Below are 17,806 nucleotides of genomic sequence, written 5' to 3'. Positions count from 1 at the left end.
ACGATTTTATAGTAATTGACCGAAAAAATATATTTTTCTCGTGTAAAATACATGGGAAACAACAAAGCCCCGGCGGCACGGGTAAATTTAATCGATTGCAAAATAAAAAAAAAATACGCGTCTCTTATTTTTTGATATCATTCTGATCTGGGGGTGGCTGGAGAAAAAAAAAATTTTACCACCCTAATGTACATACGTATATATGTATGTATTATAATGGGGATTTTACCTTTGAGCATGCTGTCATAATATGAAGGATTACTGAGGATGTGTTCCAAAGAAATTAGTTATCTAGAAGTGGCGTAGGGATGCTGCTTAAAATAGCTATTACTTGCGTAGATACTTAACTTAACTCCCAGAAATCCCAAATTATTTCATCTTTTAAAGTTTGAGTATTTCAAAAAATAAAATCCCTTACTACTGTTAAGTGGCTCATATCTCTAAGACTTGCCTAATCCATGGCTAATATTTACTTAAGTAAAAATTAAAGATTACTATAGTAGATAGCTAAGTAGTATATTTTTTGAATTTTGAGTTTTGTCGTTATTTCAGTGGATCATCGGTATATACACTTTCGCATTTTTAATACGTACGTACATATTTAAGTATGAGATCTAATGGCTATTTAAGTGATAGTGACAACGTTTCACTGGACCTTCGCAATTTTTAATTTCATACCGTCATAAATCATACAATTCACACTTCATATACCAGCAATTTACATACATAAATAAATTAAGCACTCCACCATATATATACGTACAATATACATACACTATATATTTATGCTTCTGGCTTGTATAGGCAATTACTCATAATTACTATTTATAGTATATGTATTTAAGTGTGCATGTCAATGTGCCTAGCACAAGGAGTCAGCTACATTTCAACGCTTGTCTCCAAGTCATTGGCGCTCATAAATCAAATGTGGTCGCGAGCATGGCTACCACCAATATACTATAAACAACACTTAACAATAATAGGTTTTTTTTTGGGTAGGGGAATAGAAAACGTGACTGCTCAAAATTTGTCTGCGTACACATTGATTTTATGGCATTTATTTAAGCTACCAAACGGCAGGGCTTGCAGATGAATAGTTGAGTGTTCCGTCGACCTATAAGTTGGCATGTAAACAGATAAGCGGACAGACAGGTAAAAGTTGGGGAAATGTTAGTATTGAATATTTATATAAAAATATTTATTTAATTCCAATGAAAATTTGGTCGAAGTTTAAGTGTTCTGGCAGGAGTGTACCTAGACAGACACGCGTTTGCAGGAGAACCCTGTCTCTCCTTCTTTGAGTTATGGCAATTAATGAGTTGTTGCAAACGACATTGCGGCGGTTGTGAGTGGAAAATTCCTATATGCGTTCTGTAATATTATGCAGGACAAACTGAAACTAATTGAAATATGGACCAAATAAAAAGGCTTCTGCGTTAACTCCGACAAAGCGGAGTTGGTTGTCTGGTGGAAGTACTAACTGCCCTGACTACAATTCCCTGCCGTAGGCATCACAATGCTGGAGCTAGGAAAATTCGCAAAGCATGTAGTCGTGGTGTTTGAAAAAAGCTGAACTGGACACAACATGTAAATAAAAGTGTTAAAAATGCAACGGTAGCTCTCTATAGCTGTAAAGGGCAATTAAACGTAGCTGGGATGGTCCCTTAGCATTATAGACTGGCTTCTCTCAGAAGCGATGAAGGGTCTCCTCATGCTGAGCAGAGGGGACTTAGCCGCAGCCATGTACCGGCTAGCAGTCCATGTTGCCATCGAAAGTCACGCGAAGAGGTTAGGGGTTCCCCACCGAAGCTTGAGAGGTGAAGAAGATTCAGAAACCTTGCGGCACCTATTATGCGAATGTCCTATACTTGCAAAAGTAGATGAAAGTTCTTGGGTTTGGTAGACACCACGCAATAATTTGTGTAGAAGGGTTATTGAGGTCACTGCCAGCCACTTCAACCTAACCTAACTTACATATAGAGTTATTTAATTAATCACATATCCAAGCCGGGCTGAGGAAGGGGATAAAGCATTTTAAGTTCTATTGTTCAGAACTTCACGAAAGTTCTCGTTTATTAAATGATCAAGCAAGTGTCTTTTGTGTTTCTACATCAGTGCAGGATAAAGCTCCAAGATATGATTTGCAGTTCGGATATCTATCCTGAAAAAGTTGCATCGCTCCTGCGAGTACACTCCCAGTTTGTTAAACTCATAGTTCAGCCTGCAGTATCCTGAAAACACTCCTGTAATAATAAACTCTATTGTTCAGAGCATCAGGGTTCAGCTTATCGAGGCATTCCATCGCCAGTTTAGATGGCAGCTTATGAGATCTGAGGACCATAGATATATACTTTCCCATAGATTCCGAGTATCTCTACCTCGGTCCAAATACCAGGCTATCATATTTGGCATATTCGATATGTCTCGGATATATGTAATACTTACATATTTCTTGGTATTGCATCCTAAGGAGAATGCTCTTCGACTGAATCCGGATATGAATATAACGTGAGAAAAGATCTAGAAGAGCTTCCAAAGATGCAGTTGAATATTTCCTTATGAATTCATTCAGTGGCGTAGCCAGAATTTCGGGAAGAGGGAAAGCAGTTAGGCAGAACGTTGGATTGCTCTTTAAAAAAATCATGAATACTTTTCATCCTTTACAGTTCAGATTACAATATACAATGAAAGAACTTTGTTTTCGAAATGACATTTAATTTTATAATATACTAGCCAAAAAGTCCAAAATATTTTTTTTTGTTATTTAAACATTTTTGTCCAAATGATGACTCGTGCTATTTAACTTTAGATGAATTGCATACATACTATTATAGATTAACATTCACGCAGACTAACATCAGCTTCAAATTACTATTTTTTCTGTAATAATGAAAGCCTGAAGCTGTTGAATGTATTAAAGTGCGTTTCGGTGTTAACTTCCGGCAAGAATTTCGACATGGCAAATGTATTTCTCATTGAATAGTTCAACCAGGCAGCAACTGGTTTCATAAGCATTCGTTGAACAAACCGCCGAATGAAGTTTTAATACAATAAATTTGAATGTAAAAAAACGGAGCAAATTTTGCCTCATTTCGAATGCCTTAAGGGCACTTGTTTGCCGCTTTGCTACATAACAACTGCGTGAGCTGTCTGAATATTTAAATTTTCTTGTGTATGACAATAAATACGGGTATGTACATACATGTGTACATACACCGAGGTAATTACTTTCACGCATACAACACGCCCATGCAGATTTTACACAATTTTTCATAAAAAAAATCTTGTTTTACGTACTGCCGGCGGCGGTGTTTATTCTTAGAGCGAAAGTTGTTTTTGTGGTTTTTGTAATTGTCGCCTCGAAAGTTGATATACTACGCACGTGCGTTATGCTTATTTGCTCTTTTTGCGCTGAACCGCCTTTTACTGCCAGGAGCCATGCTACCTGTTGGCGCTGTAAATGGTGTTCAAATTAAGCAGAATTCCTTTTTGAAATTGTAAAATTTAAACTTTTGCGATTTTTTTATAGAGATTTTTTATATATGTGTATGCATATTAGGATGTGCCGTTTTGTTAGGGTAAAAATAAAACACAAAATTTAAGAAGAGTTTGCCTACACTCTCTGAGCCTATTTAAATGTTCAGAAAATGTCTGTAGTGCGTATCTTGGCTTGCAACAAGATTTTGTTTTTACGTGCCTTTCGCCAATTACAACATTAGATATCGATTTGTATTCCAGTTTTTTGATCTTCAGACAGCCTCGTCATAGGTTTTTTTTTTACGCTGGAGAGGCTGATCGGCCTGCAGTTAAGAAGTGGGATCCTCAGGGAGCGCCTTTACTTGGATCAGCATGCCTACTGTAGGGGCAGGTGCATCGAAACGGCCCTACACACGGTCGAGGAGAGTATCGAGCAGGCCTTTTTGCAGAAGGGCTTTTTTTGCGAGGGGCTTTTAATAAAATTTGGCTTGAGACTATAGTTAGCTCCCTAAATAAGCTAGGCGTCGGAGCCGACCTTGTCCTGTTTATTTACCGCTTGCTTTGCAACAGCACTGTCACGGCAAGCAAGGAGGAGTTCTTTCTTTGCTGCTTTGGGTCGTTGTCGTCAACGACCTGTTGGTGGTTCTAGAAAGAAATGGCTGTTGTATGATTGACTATGCTCACGATATGGCTTTTATAACAAAAGGAAAGTTTCCTGAAACACTGTTTGAATTTATGCAGTGTTACCTGAACCAGGGACCGTAACAGTTACAACTTTTTTTAAAAAATCACTCTTTAATAATTATTTTTCGACTTTTATTTAATTACCCTTTAAATAGCCTTTATTTCTGACTTTTATTATATAAATCGAAAATAACAATTATTTTTGATTTTTATTTAAATAATCTGCAAATAACAGTTATTTTTGATTTTTAAATTATATGTTTTAAATGACAGTTATCGAAGACTTTTATAAATAAATAAAAATCAGTCACTAATCTTTATTTTTTCAATCATACTTATAAAAGTCATTTGAATAAGTCGTAGTAAACTTAACTGCGAAAAAGGTTAATGACTTTTATATGATTGATTTAAAAAATAAAAGTCGGTCACTGATTTATATTAATGACTTTTAAAAGTAAAAGTCACTGACTGATTTTTATTGATGACTTTTATAAATAAAACTCTTCAATAACTGTTATCTAAGCCATATAATATAAAAATTAAAAATAATTGTTATTTTGGATTTATAATATAAAAATCAAATATAATTGTTATTTTTTTTAATTTTGCATAAAAATTGCAAATAAAAATTTATTTTCAAATTGGAGTCTCGGTGCAAAACGAAATCGATTGGTATGTTTCACTTAGTTGTAGAACATTTCCTTCATAGTGAATTTTTCCATGACAGTTTTCATCAATAACTGTTATGTTCGGTCCCTGACCTGAACTGGACGGTAGGTAGGTAGGTACGGCATCACTGCACTGTCTTCCAAGCAGAAATGACGGCAATAAAAGAGGCTTTGGATTGGTTACTATCTAGTGTAACACCTTTTCAGGAGGTGAATATTTATTCTGACAGCCAAGCAGCTATCAAAGATCTTGGCTCCTTGACGGCCCGATAACGGTGAAGGAGTGTCTGGCGCCCTTATCGACTTCATCGGATTACTTCACTGTTAAGCTTATTTGGGTTCCAGGTTACAGCGAAATCGCGGAAACTTCAAGGCTGATGAGCTGGCAAGACAAGGAATCCTTGAGGAATAATTTGGGCGAATATCTTGGAATGCAAAGTGGCAAGATTCTTCTGGCCACGTGCAGACCGGAAGTAGTCTGGGGGCTCTTGAGACTAAGCAAGTTATATCTCACGCTACTGGTTTTCCATCTACGGAGGAAGCGCGATAACCTAAAGTAACCTAACATTACCTAGTTCGTGGACGGGCGAAGTTGAAGGATGTTTCGTCTTGGAGGCTGAATTTTTCTAGGGTAGGACCAAAGAAACAGCACCACTCTTACATTAACATCGTGACAGAGCAGCTCTTGTGGATGCAGTCCCAACGCTCAGAGAAGACGCTTTTGTCTCGTTATCTTTCCTTTCATCGGCGAGTAGGCACAAGTAACCAGATGTTGAAGAATCTCACTTTGTGGCGAAAAAATCGTTAAGCGGGTTGAACGCTTGTACCCGACGAGAGATTCCCACCACATATCCGACATCCAATTTTCTCTATTTTAAACGGCAGCGGCTTCACGTGTTTCTTTTTGGACTATAGTATTTTAAAATGATTTTTTTTTAGGTTTTAGATTTTATTGGTTTAAAAAGATAAATATAAGCATGTATTTTTTTTCATTTAATTAAATTCTTATAAATACTGTATTTTTTATTTTAATTTAATTTTAAGATGTTATTGTTTTAGAAAATATTTTTGTTTAATTTCATTTTATTTTTAGAAACCTGTTATATTTTTTTTTTTCTTAATACTATTTTCCTTATTTTTTATTTTTATTGTATTATATTATTAAAAAATACTACTTATAGTTTCAGTTAAATTTTAGGAACTCTTTTTTTTTAATAACTTTTTTTAGTTTTTACACTTTATCGTTTTAAAAAGAAAAATTTATACATACATACATACATATATAATTTATTAATTTCATTTAATTTTTATTAAAATTTTTTTTTTTTTATTTTTAAATTCCATATTTTTTTTAATTTATTGTCGTTCTATTGTGTGAGAAAGCGTTTGTTTTTTAATTTCATTAAAAGTAACGGCAGTGTTGCACGATAGGTACATTTCTACAGAATTTAGCATTTTTTATATCGGGCTATTGGTACAAATAGTGAAATGGGAACGACAGTTTTTTTTGTAGTCACGCAATTGGTAGAACACAGCGAACATCTATTGAAAAATTTTAACAATTTGTTTGTGTTAGATAACAAAGGTCTAACCAAATAGTTATCCGTCCGGCCATGTCTATGTACTCATAGTAAGGCTTTGTACTGTGGTAACCGACATTAAAACAGATGCATACCTATTGAAAATATTTAAAGAGGCAACTCACACTCCTCATTGTCAATTTATCTTCTTCTGCCTGCTAATAAATGTCAGTTAGCCTTTATACATTAGCATTTTCTGAATACCAACCATACATAAAGGTACGATTTTCTTGCATCCAATAAAGGTGCTTTCCAATGTAGCGTGGCTGCTTGTGTCTTAGATAAGATTGCTTTAATATTTGCTTCTTACTACACTGACTTGTTTTATTATTTGTGTGTGTGTGTGTGTGTGTGTGTGCTTTTTAATAATAACTTTTAAGAGGTGAGTTATGCTACTACTACTACTTCCCACACAGTTACAATTGCTCTACTCTGGTCTACTACTCCTAGGCACTCAGCATATTGCTGTAGCTCTTTTCTTCATCTACTCTACTTTACTTTCCACTTGAGCTGGAAAAAGCGAAATTAAGATTTTAATGTTGGAAAATTTTTCATTTCATTTTCGCTGAAACAGCATTACCCCCACGCGGCCCGGCACAGCTCGTGTTTGATCTGGTTGAGTTGTCGACTTTAGTTTAAAGTGTTCCAGTTGCTGTAGCTTCTATATCATGTTGTTTGTGTATTTACAAAAACTGTGGTTGCAAGTTATGCAATTATTACTTTTACTTGAGTTGTTGTAGTTGTTCTTCTCGCCACTTAACTGGTGCGTTGAGCACATAAACCCATTAACTGCTGAAGCGTAAGCTAACATGATTTTATTAGGGTGTAATTTTATAGGCAGCCTCAAAGCAGTCACTGTTTTTACAAAATAAAAAAATGTTGCGGTTTTATGTGAAGAAAAATTTGATTAAATTCCGAATGTTTAACTAGCTTTAAAATATTTATGCAGTGAAAGATTTTATGTTGAAAACACTAAACGCCGCTTGCCGCTCATTGCGTAGCCTCGACCTTATATGAAGGCTAACAGCTCAGGCATATGCATGAGACCACTAAGCCGGTAAACAGTGACAAGCTGCAGAGAGCGGAGGAGAGTATTATCGCCACCACTACTATAATCGCTGGTGCTAATCCAAGTAGAAGGAAAATTCGCTCAACTAACTGCTTATATCCACACACAGCTCACAAGTAAGTTAAGCAGAAAAGTCGGATCTGGTACTCTTCACTAAGTAATACACAACATATTCTTAACGGCTATAACTATGGGCTTGATGGAGGAATTATTTAGCTGAGGAAAAGCAACAGGTATATTCGTGAAGCTCATTATAGAGGAAAGAGACTAATTTTAGTCTTTGAAACTTAATAGGGATTTTCAGCCCGATGCTGTTCCATGGACTACAGCTTTAGTGGATAAAATTGGAACAGAAAATATTTATTTCTTTAACCGCCAGTCGATCATACAGTAAAATTCATAATTTTAACCTGTGTATCATTTTTGATACTTACAAGCACTTTTCTTCCATATGAATTCATAAGAACCACTCGTGACAGGATTAGAAAATCAAATCTTGAAATTCACCTTCATTTGAGGGAAAATATTTACCTGAAAGCTGATGAAGAACCCAAAAATTTAACAACACGTTAAATATGTTTAACAGTAAGAAAATACGATGGGAATCTTCCGTGCGTGATCTTGGGATTTACCTTATCTAATACGTTAAGCTCTGTTCTTTTCGGGAACAAACAAAGTTTTAACAAGGCAAACCTTAACCCTTTTCTACGTGCTGCAACAATTTGCTACTGCTCACTAGGAGTTTTTTTGACTACGCTTCTGAAAGACTTTCGTGCTCACACCCTAGCATTCGCTTGGTCTTATCGTGTGTATGTTGTACTATATAATTTATGTAAATCAATCAATATGCTCTTATCGGAGCCTCGATACACTTTGTCTAAGAGACCGTCTGAAACTACTTTTTCATGGGCGAAAGAAAAGAGAGTAGTGTTTTTCTCAGCAATTTCAGACGGCGAAGTATTCGGTTTGACTTCGGTCTGAAACACACATAGAAAAATCTCTTACTATCACAAGAACATAATCGGTTTCAGACGGTCTAAAAGAATTATTGCATACCCGCGTATTAGTCTGCTCAGACCGTATGAAATACTGGTTCGCCCAGGCTCATTAGTCCCATTTGTAAATTTCACTTATTTCACATTTATTGTAATTACATATGAACTTTTGGATCCTTGACTCAGAGAGAAGAAAAAGAGATCAGTTTAGCGGAATAGAATAAGGAAAAGTCAAACTACCACCTAACATACTTTTTACTGAACCATTAACTGAAAAATTCTGCCCGCTTGAAGCTCTCAGTATCTAATTCTCAGCATTTACTAAACTCAGAGCCTATCCCACAGTAAAGAAAATTCTTCTGTGGCGGTGAATTGGTTGAAGACTGCTTTCGATTCGCTCCGCTGTTGCTGCCAAATGCCTTCTAGCTACCGGTGGCCAACTACATAGAATATCCACATCTCTTATGCGAGGAATAGCACAAATTTGGCATTAATACCGTCAGCATCAAAATTGAATGCAGAAATACTTTTACCAACAAGTGCTGCTTTTGACTGAGTAGGTAATTAAGGAGTAAAGTCATCTCTCGACGTACGAAAACCAAACCAGTCTCTATAAGTCACTCATCATGCCCGTGTTGGTATATGGCGCAGAAGCATGGACAATAACAACATCCGATGAGGCGGCTCTTGAAATATTCGGGAGAAGGATTGCGGAAGATTTATGGGCCTTTACGCGTTGGCGATGGTGAGTACCGCAGACGATTTAACGATGAGCTGTACGAGCTTTGGAATGACATAGACATAGTGCAGCGAATTAAAATATAGCGGCTCCGCTGCCTTGGCCATGTCGTTCGAATGGACTCCGAGGAGGCTACAGCTCTTAAAGTATTCAACTCGAAACAAACTGGCGGTAGTAGAGGAAGAGGAAGGCCCCCACCGCGATGGAGAGGGCAAGTGGAGAAGGACTTGGCTTCACTTGGCATTTCCAATTGGCGTCAGTTGGCACAGAAGAAAAACAACTAGCGTGCTTTGTTGAACTCGGCCAAAATCGCTTAGACGGTTACAGCGCCAAATTAGAAGAAGAATGGTTCTTTATGCGTGCTCCATCGAATAGCACATTCAGCCCTATTATGGTAATCTACGTCGACGTCGATGTCTTTTTTTCATCAAAAAATCATCAGTCCAACTCCGGTTTCGCTGACCGAAGTAGTTTTGCGAGGAAGATTTTTCCGCTAGCGTTGGACTTGCGAGGGCTATTTTTTGACGAAAAACATACATCGATTTCGACGTGGACAACCATAATAGGTCTGATTATCTATTGTCGTGTCGAGTTCAAGTCGTTTTTCGACAGTTGATGCGTATCGAAAATCTTGGCATCACGAGAGTATCTAAGCAATGCTAATATTGTCAAGTCGTAAAAATTAGTTTGATTAAAGATAAATTAGTCGACATAGTCGAACACGAACGCCTAATTTTCGGTAGATATATTCATTATTCACATTGATTCCTTTGAAATTAATATTTCTTTGATATTGCGATAATTTAACTTTAACCATTTGATCTAAGCTAAGTAGATAGTATCCCAGAATCTCACTGAATTATTAATCAACTAGCTTACAATTCCAGTCACGAAGGCAATTGCATCACAATCGCAATTTAAAATTTTAGCTAACTTCTTAAAATATTTACAAAATTTTCAAGAGAAAACTTCTAAGTTGATTAAATCATAGCGTTGGGAGACAACCAATCAAACGCCAAAAAATTAAATAGCTTATAAGCTTTGATGGCGCACTTGACAGCTGCGTGAATTGTCCCAAATTATTAAAATCTTTGCGAAAAAGTTTAAGTGCTTTTCCTTCCTTTTTCTGGCAAAATATTTTTCTTTGCTTACAACGAAGATTATGCATGTCAGCCGCCTTAAAAACATGAATTATGATGATATAATTTACAAAAAAGATTTTTTCTTTCCAATATTTGGGCCAAAGTTAAAACCGAATTGTAAGTATTTGACTTATTGACAACTTTTAAATTGTTGTTAAAGGGCCATTTCCTTTTGTGTAATAAAGTTATGCCAACAAACTTAGGTCGCTGATAAGTCTTCAAAGTTATTTCGTACTTTTGAAACAGTGTCATAAAATTTAAGACTTGTAATGAGAAAAGTTTGCTACTCATTAAAGTTAGTGCGCATGGATTATTCTACTTATTAAAATGCTGCTCATATAATTAAGTATTCTTTTGAAGACTGAAAATTATTAATTGATACTTGCTGCTCTATCTTGCCTTTTTTTAAAAACTCATTCCTCTAAAAAGTTTATTTCAAACAGATTTTATTATTTAAGTGGCACATAGGGGGCAGAAATATTTTATTTATTTATTTTTTTTTTTAATTATGAAATGGCTGTAGTTGATTGAAAAATAATCACGTCGAAAAAGATAACTTCTGTATCTGTGTGCCTCATTAATAGCACTTTACTTATTTCCTTTCTCTTTTTGCATTGCAATCCGTCAAGACCATGAATAATTTTTTTCATATAAGCCTTCAGTAAAGGTTAACCCTGAAAATCTACTCCACGGACTGTTAACTTTTTTAAAGCTCTTACACGGCTTTCTTATTTAAAGCAAGAAATTTTTCTGAATATGTTCACACACAGCTTTTTTTGCCTTTTTTTGGGACTTATAAAAGTTTTCATCCGAATTTTTCCTTATTTTCAGAGTACTGAATAAATATTTTGTCCATACTATCTTTTTTTAAGGATTTGAAGCGATCAAACGTTTTGGTGACTTACCAAAAGTAGTTCTGAAATAAGTCTCTTTTCACGTCCATACTCCTCAACCTCTTACTATCGATTTAAATTCAAAATAAACTATTCCTTAAAGTTTCCAATTAGTGGACGAAGTAACCCTAACCATTAAATTATGTGGCTATATATTCCTGAAGAAATACTTAAGATTATTTAGTTGTGACAGTTATTACTTTACACGCTGTATACTTGGCAATGAAGGAGAAATTGTTGCATCTGGCTACTACATATATCATATATAAGCTTGGGGCTCATGAAAAATTATAGTATAGGAATGGGTGAAGCGCATCCTCACGACAATCCAACGCGAAATGATTACATCGATCCAAGCAGTGCTATCGGCCTATATGAACTTCTGTTTTGAATTCTGTTGGTACAACAACATAATTAGTAATGCATAGACACTTGACTGCTTCATTCGAGTGAAGGCGGCGAAGAAAACATAGTGAGTGACATTGGGGACTTCGCCAGATTATCAAAGCATAATAGCTTTTACCCATTTTTTTTATAAAATGCCTCCTTAAAAAATAGTAAGTTCTTTAAAAAAAAAAAACTTTGTACGTGTTGCTATTACATCAAGTTATTGTATATATAAGTAAAACAATATATAGAAATTTTAACGTTTATTACTAACTAGCAATTAGCCGGCGTGCTTCACAGCGCCTTAAAAGTATTTTGGTGCTGTTTGATACCCATATTGTAATATTTCATTTAATTTATCAATTTAATTTAATACAATTTTTCAAACAGGTGGCAACCCTGTTCAAAAATGTTTTCGGCAGCAAACTTTCCTAAACCTCGTCAGTTGGATACCCATATTGCAAAATTGAATTTAACCTCGAAAACCTCAAAATAATTTTTTCTGCTGTACCTAAGCCTTCTTGAATCACTTTCTTTTGACGGCCATGTTGAAATATTTACTTTTTCTTATCAATTTACCTAAAGTGCGATTTTCAAACAGGTGCCAACTCTCCAATTTTTTTGATCTATATTTTAAGTTACACCTTAAGCAATACATCGGTGAAAGCCGAATGCAATTCCATGTATTAGTTTTCGTACAAACATACAGACAGACAGACAGACAAATATTCTAAAAATTGTTGATTTGGCTTCTGGTGCTCTAATAAAGACTCCTCCAATTATTCTTCTTTTAATATCTATAATGAAACAATACATTATAAACATTATGTAGATATTGCAGTCCTAAATTCATTAGGGAAAAAACATTTATCTAAGAAATTAACATTTATAACTTAAACAATTAATAGAATTAAAAATATTTCTTTTCATAGAGAATTTTGATGTGTGTTTTTGTAATTTTTTTCAAATTTTTTCTTCGCCCCGTTCTCGAGATATTTGAAAAACTTTTAAATCCATTTATTTTTATTTTTTGTGCTGTAAAAATGTATTAATCGAGCTCAACTTTCACATTTATTTATTAATTATGTTTATCCATCAACCCTGAAAATTTGAAACAAAACAAACACAAGAAGTGTGAACCCCGTCCACTTTGGTATATTTTTTTTTATGCTGATTCTATTTTATCAAAAAAAAAAAACCTTTTCTTCAGTGACATTATTTCAAATTAAAACATATATTTAAGCAGTTTCTGCAATTCACTTCTGAGTAAATTTCAATAAAATTCGCTTTGAATTCAAACTGGCAGAATCAAAAAAAATAATAACGGGTGATTTTTTAAGAGCTTGATACCTTTTTTTTTAAAAAAAACGCATAAAATTTGCAAAATCTCATCGGTTCTTTATTTGAAACGTTAGATTGGTCCATGACATTTACTTTTTGAAGATAATTTCATTTAAATGTTGACCGCGGCTGCGTCTTAGGTGGTCCATTCGGAAAGTCCAATTTTGGGCAACTTTTTCGAGCATTTCGGCCGGAATAGCCCGAATTTCTTCGGAAATGTTGTCTTCCAAAGCTGGAATAGTTGCTGGCNATGAAATGTCAAAGCATACTGAGCATCTTTCTCTTTGACACCATGTCTGAAATCCCACGTGATCTGTCAAATACTAATGCATGAAAATCCTAACCTCAAAAAAATCACCCGTTATATATATATACATATATACACGGAATTAAAAAAAGTCCATAATGAAAATAAGCCAATGAGAAAACAGAAATAAAAAAATAGAATTATAATTTCACTTAATTTTTATTTCCGTACTCTGAAACTTTAACGGAAGTTTCCTTTAAAGCCAAATTTCGTACATTTTCTCTTCTCAATGTCTGTCTTCGTATTATATTTGCATTTGTTTACCAATCAACCTTATCTTCTTCTTCTTCTTTTTTCTTCACACACACACACAGATTCAGCCCAGTTTGTCCGCAACGCCTACCCGATATCGGCAATGAGACAGCCGCTTTAGAGCGAATGCCCAAGGGACGATTGGAGTATTTGAAACGTCTACTGCCATATCTGCAAAATCAATCGGAAGATTGCCTTTATTTGAATATTTACGTGCCCATACAAGGTAAGTGATACGCCGCCGAAATGCAGGCATAAATATGTACTATCTACACACCTACACAATATGTATAGTTGTATGTATGTATATATTATTAGATATTGATAGCAATAAGAAGGTATGACTGAAAAGGCATTAGTTTGTGTGTATGTGTGTGTAAATTTTTAAATGCAAATGTTGTTAGTTGTTGTAGATTGCCCAGGTGGCTATTTAACGCAGCCGCATTGTGTGGGGATTGCAGGAAACGCAGCTGTCGTCAGCTAGCAATTGGCAGCGGTCAAAGTGGCAAATGAACTTATGGACCATGACAGAGTTTTTGGGTTAGGGCATGATATGCAAAAATATTTATAGATTTATAATGCTGAGGCATGAAACACATACATACATACATATGTAAATAAATGCGTGTTTATTTATAATTTTGAGAAAAATATTTGCTAAGGTATTTTACTGTTTGCGTAGTTAAGTGGTGGGGAGGTGGTGGTAGGAGTTGTATGTTTTGAAAATGGCTTGGTTATGTATTTTATTGAATTTTTTATTTTTTTTTTCTGCGAGGAAACTAAGAGCTCCATGTCTAATGCGGTAATGTTTTTAAGTGTTTACAAAAAAAAATAATAATTGTTGGCATTTGAATAGGTTGCCAACATCACTCGCTCTTCTTTTTCATCTGCATATTCATCATTTTTATTTTGCAGCAACTGCTTAAATAAATACATCCTCATTATTTATAATTTTGCCAGATTTTAGTTTTTGTTGTTTGAGGAACGAGACCCCCTGTCAATGGGATTCGACACCACACCAAGTGTCTAAATTTACAGCTAAAAATTTATCCAATCAAGCAAAAAAATTTGAACTCATTGTTAGTCGAAAATAGAAATGTAAAGTAGGCAGAAAAATCGCGAAAATGAGGCTGCCAAAAAACAAAATCATATTTACACTTGGCAGGCGTTAACTTCGATGGCAACGCCACTTTGTTGACACTTGCAAAGGGTAGTGATTTGAGAAAATTTGTCGCAACTGCTTGAGTTGTTTTGGCACCGCAGCACTTGACGCATATCGGCCTAGTTTAGGTCGTTGCAGTAGCCGCAGCTGCAGCAGCTGTTGTTTTTCCAACTTACTACCGGCTTTCAGCTGGCATTAATTTTGGCCTCAATTTCATAGCTCTTGCTCAGCTGCTACCTAACTAAAATCGATTTCTTTCCGCTACTGGCCTAGCTCATTGTTTATTTTAACTTCGATATTTTTTTTTGTTGTCCTATTTCTACATATTTTTCAGCGCTCTCTCCGCTACTTCCACCTATTCGTCCGGCGAAAGAGAATACACTTTTTTTTACGCCTAGTTAAAATTTTCGTATTGTTCGTTTCAGTTTAACTTAGACTACAACGAGTCCTTGTACTCCTCGCTTCTTCCATTGTCGGTTGTTTGAAAAGCGAAAAATGGCGTAAAAGGTAGCAACCAAAAATTGTTCAAATGCCAGTTGAATATTTCGAGGGACGGTGTACCCAAACAGTCAACCATATCGGTAAACTTGATAAACTCTCGCTGTTACTGTGTATTGGTGTTAACCTTATTAATAGACATTCTGCTTTTTTTCGCACTAAACACGAGCTGACGTTTTTTTTTTTTCTTTCGACTCTGCCACATTAACCCATTTTTTGCCTCCGTTGACATTTTTTCGCTGATGCCAAATTCCACTTACTCAGCTTGCTGTATTCCTTTTTTCAGCACTTTTTTAGAAATGCCTTCAGCCTTTGAGGGCTTTGATTATGTTTGTACAAATGCTGGTATATATTCATTTTTAGCTGATGCTGATGGTGATGTTGCCACAAATTAATGACACATAATTTCACAAGATTGACTGCTATAAATAAAATATGTATATTTTGATGACTGTTCATGTAGCTTAAAATAACGACTCATTTCTCATTTTTATGCGGCACTTTAGGTATGTGTATGTACATTAAGGTGGTCCAAAAAAAAAAAAAAAAAAAAAGAAAGTCGGAATTTTAATGCTCTCTCCCGCTAGGATTATTCCACAAAGAAACAAAATGTATGCGTATACATGTATATAAATACAAAATAAAGTTTTTCGATCGAGTAATATTGATTTTTAAGAATTCTATACCACTTCTACAAAAATGGTTTTTTCCTAAATCAAATACACGGAAAACTTTAAGCGCTTTAGCAACCTCTAAATATTTTTTAATTTCAAAAGAAGGTATATATTTTTTTCACTATATAAAATTTCTAGGGGACGCAAGCATAAAAGTTCCGACTCTCCTTTTTCACACGTATTTTTGGAACACCTTAATGTATATATATATATAGATACACTCATCCATTTTGTACACAAATATTCTGTTTTTTGTCGGTATGAGTTGATGGGTTCATTATAAGGATATGTAGTAAATAATACGCCCCAAATGAAAAACGATTTAATTTATTTTAAATACAAAAAAATGGGAAATAATTACGAATTTCTGTCGGTGGCTCATTATACCTTTCATGAGCATGGAATGGTATTATAACTTTGGTCCGATGTTTGTAAGTACCAGAACAAGAAGAGATAGACCCACTAAAATGTATACTTAAATGATCAGAACGGCGAGCTGAGTCGATTTAGCCATGTCCGTCTGTCCGTCTGTCCGTCTGTCTGTCTGTCTGTCTGTCCGTCTGTTTGTATGCAATCTAGTCTCTCAGTTTTCGAGATATCCGGATCAAATTTGGTAGGTGGGTGTATTTTTATAATGTATTAATCATTTGTCGGAACCGGAAGAATCGGGTCACTATAACATACAGCTCCCATACAACTGATTGTTCAGATATGAGATTTTTCATTATAACTTCTCCATTTATGCAGCTACGAACATGAAATTTTGCAATACTTGCACCCATTATCAACAGAATACTTACAGTGAAAATTACAAAGATCGGGTCACTATAACCTATAGCTCCCATACAACTGATTGTTCAGATATAAAATTTTTCGTTATAACTCCTCCATTTATATAGCTAGGAACATGAAATTCCGCACTGTTTTCAATAATTATCAACAGAAAACTTACAGTGAAAATTAAAAAGATCGAGTCAATACAACCTATATCCACCATACAACTGATTGTTCAGATATGAGATTTTTCGTTATAATTCATCCATTTATGTAGCTAGGACCATGAAATTTCGCGCTGTTTTCACTCATTATCAACAGAAGACTTACAGTGAAAATAACAAAGATCGGGTCACTATAACCTGCAGCCCCCATACAACTGATTGTTCAGATATGAGGTCTTTTATCATAACTCCTCCATTTATGCAGCTAGGAACATGAAATTTCGCACCGTTTTCACTCATTATTAACAGAATACTTACAGTGAAAATAACAAAGATCGGGTCACTATAACATATATCTCCCATACAACTGATTGTTCAGTTATGAGAATTTTCGTTATAACTCCTCCATTTATGCACCTAGGAACATGAAATTTTGCAATACTTCCTATAGTTATAACCTATAAAACCTATAAACCTAAAGTTATAACCTATAGCCTCCATACAACCGATTGTTCAGATTCGAGATTGTTTTATAATAGTTTCAAATCTTTTAACTAAAACTAAGTAGATTTTCCAAATTGAATTCTAATATAATCATTAGAATAAATATATACAAAATATATATCGCGCTCAAACACTTGCTGGTGCTTGACTCAGCTATTCTTCCGATTTGTTTGGCAAAAGGGTTTATAGTTTTTTGCCACCTCTGTACCCATTTGCCGTTCAAATGAGAAGCTATTTTGATGACAGAAATAATGGGTGATTTTTTTGAGGTTAGGATTTTCATGCATTAGTATTTGACAGATCACGTGGGATTTCAGACATGGTGTCAAAGAGAAAGATGNACTTGGTTGACATGTGGTTTCAACAAGATGGCGCTACATGCCACACAGCTCGCGATTCTATGGCCATTTTGAGGGAAAACTTCGGAGAACAATTCATCTCAAGAAATGGACCGGTAAGTTGGCCACCAAGATCATGCGATTTGACGCCTTTAGAC

The 17,806-nt window shown here is 35.1% G+C and overlaps 1 protein-coding gene across 1 annotated transcript in view; it reads left to right on the top strand.

Moving 5' to 3' along the window:
- Positions 1–13,760, top strand: part of LOC108360086 (P17/29C-like protein DDB_G0287399) — a gene marked incomplete at its 3' end in the record, with an annotated part of 162,952 nt that extends 149,192 nt beyond the window's left edge. The window contains exon 3 of the mRNA XM_017612246.1: positions 13,597–13,760. Coding sequence (XP_017467735.1) covers positions 13,597–13,760 — 164 coding nt within the window. The remainder of the gene's footprint in view (positions 1–13,596) is intronic.
- Positions 13,761–17,806: the final 4,046 nt, after the last annotated feature.

Source organism: Rhagoletis zephyria, unplaced genomic scaffold, assembly GCF_001687245.7.
Source record: "Rhagoletis zephyria isolate East Lansing unplaced genomic scaffold, Rhagoletis_zephyria_1.1 Rzeph_scaffold_00516, whole genome shotgun sequence".
NCBI lineage: Eukaryota > Metazoa > Arthropoda > Insecta > Diptera > Tephritidae > Rhagoletis > Rhagoletis zephyria.
Note: the sequence above shows the minus strand (reverse complement) of the source record. Positions and strands in the feature narration are given on the sequence as shown.